The sequence below is a fragment of the Nicotiana tomentosiformis genome, chromosome 2 (assembly GCF_000390325.3).
Source record: "Nicotiana tomentosiformis chromosome 2, ASM39032v3, whole genome shotgun sequence".
NCBI classification, from domain to species: domain Eukaryota; kingdom Viridiplantae; phylum Streptophyta; class Magnoliopsida; order Solanales; family Solanaceae; genus Nicotiana; species Nicotiana tomentosiformis.
This window is the reverse complement of record NC_090813.1, coordinates 117,333,157-117,345,273: the sequence shown is the minus strand read 5'-3', so window position 1 is coordinate 117,345,273 and position 12,117 is coordinate 117,333,157. Positions and strand designations below refer to the sequence as shown.

General features: G+C 36.4%; 2 protein-coding genes across 2 annotated transcripts; both read right to left on the bottom strand.

Moving 5' to 3' along the window:
• Positions 1-1,281: 1,281 nt before the first annotated feature.
• On the bottom strand, positions 1,282-2,527 carry LOC138905477 (spindle pole component BBP1-like). Its single transcript, XM_070193999.1, has 2 exons — positions 2,077-2,527; positions 1,282-1,538 (listed from the first exon to the last, which is right to left on the bottom strand). The coding sequence occupies exons 1-2, from the start codon at positions 2,525-2,527 to the stop codon at positions 1,282-1,284; spliced, it is 708 nt and encodes a 235-aa protein (XP_070050100.1).
• A 1,725-nt stretch (positions 2,528-4,252) lies between these two features.
• Positions 4,253-4,858, bottom strand: LOC138905475 (secreted RxLR effector protein 161-like). Its single transcript, XM_070193998.1, has 2 exons — positions 4,828-4,858; positions 4,253-4,668 (listed from the first exon to the last, which is right to left on the bottom strand). The coding sequence occupies exons 1-2, from the start codon at positions 4,856-4,858 to the stop codon at positions 4,253-4,255; spliced, it is 447 nt and encodes a 148-aa protein (XP_070050099.1).
• Positions 4,859-12,117: the final 7,259 nt, after the last annotated feature.

Below are 12,117 nucleotides of genomic sequence, written 5' to 3'. Positions count from 1 at the left end.
ATACAAGTGGAAACTTGATTCAAACTTAAATGCATGTGTTTAGCATTTCTTAAGGAACTTTAACTTCAAGCATACTGTATGATTTCCCCCTAATTTTATCTACTCCACATATTTCTGGAAAGGAGCTGCCACTCTGCTTGTTTGATTAAAAAAAAAAGCCATAGAATTTACAAGAAACATTATGAAAAATTACAAGAGTGGTACTGGTATTTGTTTGAGAATTAATTAGATCTTAGATACATTTTTTGCAATTTCTTTTTCCTGAGTAATTTCCTATTTGATTGTGTAATCGGACTCAAGAGAGTTTCCTCAAATATATTTAATAATCACATTGTTACTTTTTCCAAAATTTTCATATTTTTTATATTTTGTCTTTCATTTTTTGTTTCCTCAGACCTGATATTTCAATTAATAAAATATTTTTTGATCCATTTGTTGTCTTATAAATGTTTTGTTTTATAATCATTTTGACAAATAGGCATACTTCTTATCTGGAAATGCTCTGATTATGTCCTAGAACCGTTGGTTCAGTCATATGTAAAACTTTTAGCAGCTAAGTCGATAAATATATTTACCCGTGCTTCTATATTGTTTTTCAATTTCAATGTGAATATTGAGTAATTTTGGTGCTAATTTTGTCATCGCAGTAGTTTCGCAGTAGTTCCGAGACAATTTTCGCAGAATTCATGACCAAATCATGGAGAATTTATTAAGGATTATTTCAAGGTGTGCTTTGGTGACTCAACAACAAACACCATGGAGAATTTATTAAATCAACATAAAAAATACGCATTCAGTGATAGCACGTGTCCAAGAATCTGTTTGGCAAAAGCCTTATGTATTTTTCGTTAGATTATTTTTTAATTATTTTCTACAAATAGGTGGTGCTTGAACAGTTCTTCTCGAGAATGCTACAACTTAGTCTTGATTAATGGAAGTCCAGATTGGACATTTCTTTGATGTATTCCAGGAAAATTTTCTGTATGCGAAAAGTTTGAGTTGGTTTTCTGGCATTTAAATATAAATATTTAAATAAACATGATTTATGTTAGACAACCAGTTTTTAATAGATATCACTGATGGTCACTAGGGTTACTTCAAATGCAATCACGGAGTCAAGCATCATATATCAATTTAATGATATTAGCTATCTAAGAAGCATCAACAAATAGTTAGAGCGCAAAAACAGTTGATTATCATTGATACTAGATCATGAGCAAAAGGAACAAAATAAAAAATCACATCCGGGTCACTGATTTGTCTAACTAGACTAGGAAGGTTTCAAGGCTGGGAAGGACCAGATTCTTGATTTCTGGCCTGAAGTAGCTTCAACATATCATGAAGAATACCTTCATTCTTTTCCTTCTCCTTTCCGAGCTCAGCTCTGAGAGTATCCCTCTCAATTTCTACTTCAGTCAGCCTCTTCTTTAGCCTCTCAATCTCAATATCCTTAGCCCCACTCTCTTGCACCAAGGCTTTCACTTTGTTGTTCACAGGCACCTTCTTGGATGGACCACGTTCTTTGGGAGCAGTGTGGACTTCATAGTCACATGCAATCAAGGTGTTGGCCCCAAAGTGGTCTTTGCTTGTACTAACATCCTATTTCTTTTGGGGTACCTTGAAGTGAGCAAGTACAACCGTGAGAATGAAACTATAGGGTATGGCATGAGTTTTGGTACTAGTTAGAATCCTATCAAGAAGCTGGATGATAAAACCAGGCCAATTGATCTGCCTCCCACTATCCAAGCATTCCATAAGGACTAGGCCCATAAAGGTGGCAATGTGCCTTCTTTCCTGCCTAGGAAATACAACCTTGTTAACAAATTCAAACAGCACTTTGTGGGCATGCCTCATCTCACTTTGTAAATAGTCTTGGGGTGAAGCTCTTCCTCATTGTCAGCAAACTTCCTTGTAATGGCAACTGAGGTAGAGAGGTTTTCTAGGCTTGGCCATTTTAATTTTTTATAATCATTGTACCCTTCAGTAAGTACTCCAAGAATCTCTCCCAATTCCTTGTTATCAAAGCTCACAGTCACCCCCTTCACCACACTAGGACTCTGCCATTTTTTATCTCACAATTTGCCATGAACTCCACAATCTCAGTTCTGGCAAGCTTTTCATCCATCTGAAGGACCATGTCCTTCCAACCCTGCATTTGTAGTTTTTCCAGCAGCATCACCATGCCTTCCTCCTCCAAGTCCCCGAGGAGTCTACCCTTCAAAATGATTCTTTTCCAAAACATGACCATCTTGTCCTGCTCTTCATCAGATTCCTCTTCTTCTTCACTTTCTTCTTTCTCCACTACTTTCATTTTTCTAAATTTCAAGGCAAACTTGGTTTTTTTCGCTAAGGTAAAAGGCTCTGCAGACTTTGTCTTTGAAGGAGACTTCTTTTTGGAAGTCTTTCTTTTCTTTTCCTTTGGAGTCACAACCCCCACCTCTTTTGTCTCCTCTTCATCATGAATGACCAGGTCCATCTCCTCAATTTCAACTGCCCCAACATGCTCTCTCCCTTTTTTCATTCCCATTGCAACAACCTTTCTTTTACTCTCTTCTAAGGCCTTTTCAAGTTCAGCCTCACTCTGCTTCTTCTAACTCCTTGTAGCTCTTCCTCTTGTAGGAGGAGTCTCTGCAGGGATAGAAGAGGCAGTCTTTCTCTTCTTGTTTGCCATAGCAGTTCCTGGGATTTTAACTCCTGAACTCTTCTTCCTTTTTGGATTGTAACTGTCATACACTCATTTTAACAGGTCTTCGAGGGGTTCCTGCATAGATGGAACGGGTTCTTGGAACCTCTTTCGCAACCTAACCAACCCCTCAACAACAGTTGCATCTCCAGACCCACTACCCCCTTTTTCTCTCAAATTCTCTTCCTCGTCAGCAACATCCTTATTCCACAACACCATAGCACCAGTCTCCTCAATCAATTTAGCAAAAGTAGGTGAAGATTCATCCACTCCTTCTTTTCCTTTTTCTATCACATCACATGCACCCTCACTCTCTTTTTCCTTTTATCTTTAGCACCAGTTTTCCCAGATTCAGTGGTTTCAACCTTAGCCATGGTTCCCACCAAAATAAACCTATTCTCCAAATTCTCAGCAACTTCAGAAATTTTCACAGATGTAATCTTAGAACCAGATATTACATGCTCTATTTCAGATGAAATAGTTTTTTCCCCCTTAGTTGCAGATTTAAATGATTATTCAGATTTTTGGGGTTCTTCTGCTCGACTTGCTTTTAACTTCTCATTAATTTTCTTGATGTGTTCTCCTCCAACGAATACCTTGCGAGCAATCATCTTGAACCTTCCTTTATTAGAGGTGGGTGTGGTTGAAGGTATTATAGATAGTGTGGGTGTAGTTTCCTTGGGTGGTGATGAGGGATTCTCAGAAGGGGTCGCCATTGGTGTGTTTGGATATGTGTGTAGAGAAGGTGAAAGAAGATAGGGAGAGTTGTTTGACGGCAGGGAAGTTTAGAAGTGAAGAAATGAGTAAGTCCAAATCAAATTTAAAGAGGGAGATTTTAATTGGGTAACAATAGCTTTTCTAGAAGCTCAGAAGTCTAATCAAACTGGGAGTCAGTTTGAAAAGACGTTGGAGACTCTCCCTAGAATCTATGTACTTATTGCGTTGGGGACTCTCCTTGGGTGAAACTGGTTCTTTTTGTAACGGATAAGCTCGAGTGAGGTTAAAATTAAATGGGATTCTCCTTTTGTTCATGATCCAAATATAATTATTTCAAGATATGCTGAGTATAGAGTACATACCATGTAATCTTGATGAATCATGTTCTTCACAGAGAATTCTCTTGTGTAAATCTGAATTTTTCAAGAAAATAAAGATAATATTATTAGAGATTAATGAGGCATTTTAGCATATGGCACAAGAGTATACTAGAGAAAGTATGAGACTGAGCAAAATCTAATCTAATTATGTACAAAATTCACAAATTGTCTAACCAATTTTTGAGTTAGAACTGGTTCCTTTTAGATGATCTTAATCATCCCTAATTCTAACCTGTTCCTTTCAAAGTGATCTCTATTTAGAACTTTTGTGAAAATGTCAGCTATTTGCTTGTCAGTAGCACAAAAGTTTATAGTGATTAAACCCTTTTTCATAGTTGTCCCTCAAAAAGTGATGCTTAACACCTATGTGCTTAGTTCTTTTGTGATGAACCGGGTTCTTGGTCATACTAATTGCACTAGTATTATCACAAAAGATGGGGATACAACCTACATCAATTCCACTATCTATTAATTATTGTTTGATCCACAACAATTGAGCACAACATGAGGCAACAATAACATACTCAGCTTCTGCAGTAGATAAGCCCACAAAATTATGCTTTTTGGTGGCCCAAGACACAAAACATGAGCCAAGAAAGTGTGCCATATCTGAGGTGCTCTTTCTATCCACAAGAAAATCTGTATAATCAACATATCCCACTAATTTGAAATTACTACCTTTTGGATACCATAGACAAAGGTCAGTAGTGTCTTTTAGGTATCTCAAGATCCTCTTGATAGCAATCAAGTGAGACTCCTTTGAATTTTTCTGAAATCTAGCACAAAGGCCTACACTGAAAATAATGTCACGTCTACTAACAGTGAGATATAACAAAGATCCAATCATTCCCCTATACAACTTCTGATCAACAGATGAACCAGGTTTATCTATATCCAATTTTGTGGCTGTTACAATAGGAGTGTCAATTTCTTTGGAATCTTCCATTTAAAACCTTTTAAGCAACTCTTTCACATACTTCTGTCGATGGATCATAGTTCTATTTGAGCTTTGTTTAATTTGTAAGCCTAAAAAGAAATTAAGCTCACCCATCATACTCATTTCAAATTCACTTCCCATTAGTTTAGCAAATTCTTTACTTAACTTATCAGTAGTTGTTCCAAAGATTATACCATCAATATATAGTTGTAAAACACATTTTCATTTAGATAGCCATTTAGGAAGGTTCTCTTGACATCCATCTGATGGAGAGTGAATTTCATGAAAGCAGCAAAGGCTATAAGGAGTCTAATTGCTTTCAATCTTGCAACTTGAGCAAAAGTCTCATCATAGTCTATGCCATCATCTTGACTATATCCCTAAACCACTAATCTTGCCTTTTTCCTTGTAATTGTTCCATCTTTGTCAAGTTTATTTCTGAAGACCCATTTTGTACCAATTACTGATTTGTACTTGGGTCTTGGTACCAGATGCCAAACTTGACTTCTCTCAAATTGGTTGAGTTCATCTTGCATTGCATTCACCTGGTCTGCATCATGCAAAGCCTTAACAATATTTTAAGGTTCAATAAGAGATAAAAAAGCATCAAAAGCACAAAGATTCTTCAAAGAAGATCTGGTTTTAATTCCAGAGGTTGGATAAGTGATTATGTTCTCAATGGGATGAGAACTTTGATACTTGTAAGGTTTCATAACCAGCTGGTTTCCCCTAGATGTTCCTTCAATGTTTTGTTGCTGAGGAACAGGTTCATGGACAGGTTCCCTCGAGATTTGAGGATCAGTTCCTCTTTGTTCAATTCCCCATGTTAAGTTTCCCTAGGTGGAAGGACATGTTCCATCACATGTTCCTTCCTCTGGTGCAACTTCAGTCCGGGCTGTGGTTTCATTTGAGTTTCTTACCAGCCCAATTGCTTCATCATCGTTTTCCTGCCTCTCAGAAAAAATGTTAGTTTCATCAAAAACCACATGTACACTTTCTTATACACACATAGTTCTTTTGCTATAAATCTTATAGGCTTTACTATATGAAGAATATCCCAAGAATACTGTCACGACCCAAAAATCCCACCACAGGCGTCATGATGACACTTAGTCTCTAAGACTAGGTAAGCCGATTAAAATTACATTTCGAGCCTTTTTTTAAAAATATATAATTTAATACAAGTGTCGAAACCAAAAGCAGAAACAAATATAACAACCTCCCAAGACTGATAATACTGAGTCACGAACTCTAACTGAATACATGCAATGATCTCAAGGATCGAATATATAATAATATTCGAATAAGAGTTGACAGTACAATAAAATAGAAAAACTCCAAGGGACTGCGATAGCCAAGCAGCTCTACCTTGAATCCTTGCGATCAACACACTAACTCTGTCAGAATCCGATATCTCCAATGCCCAGCTCTGCACAAAATATACAGAAGTGTAGTATGAGTATACCACAGTCGGTACCCAGTAAGTATCAAGACTAACCTCGGTGTAGTAGTAACGAGGTACAGTCAAGATACTCACTAGTCATTTAACCTGTGTAATATAGTAATATACAAGGAAAAGAGAAAACAAATAGCAGTGATGGCAACAAAGATCAATCAGGGATATAAACAACAAGGCAACAAGAACACCATAAATATTGCTCAAGCGAATAAGGAACACAAGTACAACCAAATAATCAAGTCCTTCAAATATATGCCTTTCAAATGTAAGTCCTTCAAATATAAATTTTTTACATATAATTTTTTCAAATAAAAATCTTTCGAATATAATTCTTTCAAATAAAAGTCACTATGTGACACCTCATTTCATACTCATAAAACACGAGTCTGAGCCCACTTTCATATCTTTACTGCACCTCATGCCCATATCTCTATTACTACCGCACGGACAACTCACGTACCAAAATATCAATGTATATAAAATTCGTAGGATGGATTTATTTTTAATAAAGTAAGTTTATAATTTTTAAGCCAAGTAAAAAATCAACAAAGAAATGAGTTTATTTTTGAACTCGTTTGGGTGAAGAAAATGATATTTCAATTAAAATGAAGCCACTGATAGCTACTGATTTGGATGTAAAATTTATTAAATTTTAACATAATAGCAATTTCTTTTATTCAAAATAACTCAAACCTCGAAAATCAGTAAAAACCAGAAACACAAATCCTCAGAGTCTCGTACGAAGAGCCAAAGCCAACACAATACAACAAGGAATACAAAACACATAATAAAATCAAATAATACATCACGGAAGAACACAAGAATTTACATATCATGAAAAAATAAAATACCAAAGGCAAGTGCAACCATAGAGAAATATCAACAAAGGGCACTCTCGAGGTACCACCTCGTAGTCCCAAATCATAAATAAATTTTAACAAAAGGCACTCCCGAGGTATCGCCTTGTAGTCCCAAATCATAAATAAATTTCAATCTTTCCTTATATCACCGCGGGAGCATTCACATTTAGTTTTTAAAAATCATTTTTTTTCCGAAATAGCATCCTGCTTTTTAGCCCACCTTATCACACTGCATGCCTTCTAGTAATTCCCCTACTAGCCACGTGTATCAAGCCCACCTTATCTCACCGCATGCATTTCAATACCCTGACCTTATATCACCGCATGCGTATTAATATCACAATATTTCACACATCGCACCTCAAGTGCCCAAATATCACAGCATAACACAACTTGAACCTCAAGTGCTCAAATATCACAACATATTATAAATTGCACCTCAAGTGCTCAATTATCACAACATATCACAAATTACACCTCAAGTGCTCAAATATCACAACATATTATAAATTGCATCTCAAGTGCTCAAATATCACAACATATCACAAATTGCACATCAACTGCTCAAATATCACAACATCTCATAAATTGCACCTCAAGTGCTCAAATATTACAACGTGCCACAGAAATCAACACTACATTATTTTTCACAATAAGGAGCCCATGGCTCGACCATAATGTGCACAAAATCTTAACAAAATATATTCGGGAGTGAACAACTCAACAAAATACTATTTCACAATTTAACATTTTGCCTCAATATGATTTACGGTCTTTATAGCTCAATACCAATTTCAACAACATGAACTGGAAAGTAATTCATCAAGGAACAACGCCTTCTTTAATCCAAATTTTTGACAAATAGATTATCGCCTCCTTTTAAACTTATTTAATTAATTATTTGTAGCAAAAAAAATCATAATGTAATTATTTCCAAGAAATGTCAACTCAACAAGCACACGAAATGCACATAAAAATCAAAGTAGCAATCACACCAAATTATCATATAAAACAAATTCGACAACCAAAGAATGAGGCATGACAAATAAGGATTAATAAGTTCCAATAAATTTCCAATGTAATACATAAAAATGTCTAAGACTTTAAACCAATAAATCGCACATATAAGCTCGAGTACGTACTCGTCACCTCGCGTATACGGTTTTCACATTACACAAATGGCACATACGAATAAATGCCTAAGGGGTAATTCCCCCACTCAAGGTTAGGCAAGATACTTATCTTTTTGAAGTTACGTCGATATTCCAAAACAGCCTTCTTGCTTGAATTGACCTCCGGACAACTCAAATCTATCCAAATTAATTGTATAACTTCATTAAAATTTATCAAAAATAATTCTGAATAATATGACATCGATTTAAAATTTCTCATTAAAAGGTCAACCTAAAGTCAATGGAGGGCCCGCCTATCGGAACCCGACAGAATTTTTACGAAATCCGAAAACCCATTCCGATACGAGTCCAACCATATTAATTTCACTCAAATTCGACTCTGAATCGACATTCAAATCCCAAAAATTCGTTTTATGAAATTTCTACAATTTTCCCCGAACTTCCATATCAAAATACTAATTAAATGATGAAAACAACAATGAATTCATGTAATATAGCCAAAACCAAGTTAGAATCACTTACTTCGATGATTTTCTTGAAAACCCCACAAAAAATTGCCATAAACCGAGCTCTCTAGGTCCAAAAATAAAAAACAAATAAGATGAAAACCTCGTTGATATGATACCATATTTGACCTCCAAAGTGCTGACCGCACATTTTTTGTGCGGTCCGCACATTCTAGGTTCTGCGGCCGCAACCCAAATTGTGCGGTCGCAGTTCAGTAGCATCTGCACTACCAGGCTTTAGTAAATTAACCATAACTTTCTGTACAAATATCCAAATCGAACTTGCAGATTCTCCTTTCATGTTTAGACCATAACTTTCTGCACAAATGTCCAAAGGGATACAACTTTCATGTTTAGATCATCTCCAAATAACTTATATATCAAAAGATATAAGCTTTCAAAGTCACACCATCGAACCTGCAGATTCTCTTTTTTGCGGCCGCAAGAGGATTTCTGTGGTCCGTTTATTTTCCTCTGCGGTCCACAATTGTCCTCTAAGTTCCACACATGAGGCTTTGCCTTAATACTCCAAAATGTGCCCTCCGCACTTTAACTGTTCCTAAATATCATTAAAGTGCCGAAATTCCCAAACTCGTTAAAAACTCATCCTGAAACACACCCGAGGCCCCCGGAACCTCAACCAAATATACCAACAAGTCTTAAAATATAACACGGACCTGATCGAGGCCTCAAACCACATCAAACATCATCAAAACTATGAATCGCACCACAAATCGAACTCATGAATTTTCAAATCTTCCAACTTCCAAAACTCATGCCGAAACATATCAAATTAACCCGAAATGACGTCAAATTTTGCATGCAGGTTCCAAATGAAATAACAGAGCTAATCCAACTCTCGGAATCACATTCTAACCCCGATATCACCAAAGTTAACTCCCAGTCAAACTTCCAAACCTTTCATTTCTAACTTTTACCATTTCAAAGAAAAATCAACTACGAACTTCCAAATAAATATCCCGACACACTTCTAAGTCCAAAATAACCATACGGATCTATTGGAACCATCAAAATTCTATTTCGGAGTCATTTTCTCAAAAGTCAACTCTCCGATCAACTCTTTTCTTTTAAGCTTCTTAAATAAGAATTGTTCTTCCAATTTGATCCTGAATCGCCCGAAAACCAAACTCGACCACCACACACGCAAGTCATAATACACATCACAAAGCTGCTCAGGATGTTAAGTCGCTGAACGAGACTCTAATTCATTAGGGAATCTTACAAATACTCCCTCATCACTTCCGAGATCAATTTTACCTAGGGAGTCTTTACCATTATTGTGCACAAAGCACTTGCATCCAAATGCCCTAAGATGGGATCTATTTGGCTTTCTCCCTTTAAGTAACTCATAGGGAGTCTTCTCGACAAAAGGTCTAGTCATGCACCTATTTATGATGTAGCAAGCAGTGTTCACAGCTTCTACCCATAAGCTATGAGGCTGTTTACTAGAAAGAAACATATTCCTAGCCATTTCTTCCAATATCCTATTCTTTTTTTCAACTACTCCATTTTGTTGTGGAGTCCTAGGAGCAGAAAAGTTATGATTTATGCCATGCTCATCACAAAATTCAGGAAATTTAGCATTCTCAAATTAAGTACCATGATCCGACCTAATTGATGCAAGTTGATTACCTAGTTGTTTCTGAATTTTTATAACAAAGGAAGTGAATATGTCAAATGCTTCATCTTTAGATATTAAAAATAGTGTCCAAGTAAACCTAGAGTAATCATCAACAAGCACCATAACATATCTCTTACCACCTCTACTCAATGTTCTCATTGGTCCACAAAGATCCATATGGACCAGTTCCATCATCCTGGTAGTGCTTACTATTTTCTGACTTTTGAAAGAGGATTTTACCTGCTTCCCCCTTGCACAAGCCTCACAAACTTTATCTTCTTTGAACTTAATATTAGGCAGCCCTATTACCAAGTCCTTGGAGACTAGTTTGTTGAGTTGACTTAGACTGGCATGTCAAAGTATCTTGTGCTAAAGGAGAGGATCATTATCCAACACACATAAGTAAGTGAGTTCATTATATGAAAGTGTGGACAGATCCACAATATATATGTTGTTCACTCTTTTTCCCTGCAAAACTATCTTGTAAGTGGTAAGATTAATCACAAAGCATTTTGTAGAGGTGAAGGCTACCATGTTACCTCTATCACACAATTGTGATACACTTATTGGACTGTAATTCAGTCCATCTATCAAGTATACATTCTCAATAGAGTGAGAATCAGACTTACCAACCATTCCACCCCCAATGATCTCACCTTTCTTTCTATATCCAAAGGATACATTACCTCTTTTAAGATCCTCAAGTGAAAGGAACTGGCTCTTGCTTCCTGTCATGTGCTTTGAACTGCCACTATCCATGTACCATATTTGGCTACTCCCCTTCACTTGGACCTGCAAAAGGAAATGTGTAACGACCCGACTTGTTGTTTTAAGAATTGACGTCCCCTTCACCAGCTTAAGGTTCTGAGCAGCTTTGTAATGTGCATTATGACTTGCGTATATGGTCGAGTTTGGTTTTCGGATGATACGGGATTAAATTGAAAGAACAATTCTCATTTTTTGAAGCTTAAGTGAAAAGAGTTGGCCGATGTTTGACTTTTATGCAAACTACTCCGGAATGGAGTTTTGATGGTTCCAATAGCTCCTTATAGTGATTTTGGACTTAGGAGTGTGTCTGGATATTTATTTGGAAGTCCGTAGTTGATTTTGGCTTAAAATGACGAAAGTTGGAAATAGAAGGTTTGAAAGTTTGACTGGGAGTTGACTTAATTGATATTGGGGTCGAAATCTAGTTCTGGAAAGTTTGATAGGTCCGTTATGTCATGTATGACTTATGTGCAAAATTTGAGGTCAATCGGCTTGATTTGATAGGTTTCGGCATCGAATGTAAAATTTGGAATTCGTTAGTTTTCATTAAGCTTGAATTGGGGTGTGATTCGTATTTTAGTGTTGTTTAATGTAATTTGAGGCATGGAATAAGTTCGTGTCATGTTATGGGACTTGTTAGTATACTTGATTGTGGTCCCATGGGGCTCAGATGAGTTTTGGAAGAGTTTTTGGAAGAGTTTGGTGTTTTGAGCATAAGCATGTACTGATCCAAAGGTCCATTGTTAGTTCTAGAGATCAAAATTCGATTTAGAGAATTCTGGGAGTTTGATAATGACTTATAGGAATGATATGGAATGTTTGGTCTAATTTTATCAAGTCGCGATTGGGTTTTTAGCACGAAACATGAGTTAATTGTTTAATGAGCAAAACTGGTATCGCATTGAGAAAATGAGCTCTGAATTGAGTTTCGATTGAACGACTAGATTCTTCTTATTATTTGTGACTCATAGGAACAAGATTCGTCGAATTCCGAGTTCGTATGATGGAGTTAGAGCCTTTTTAGTGAAATAA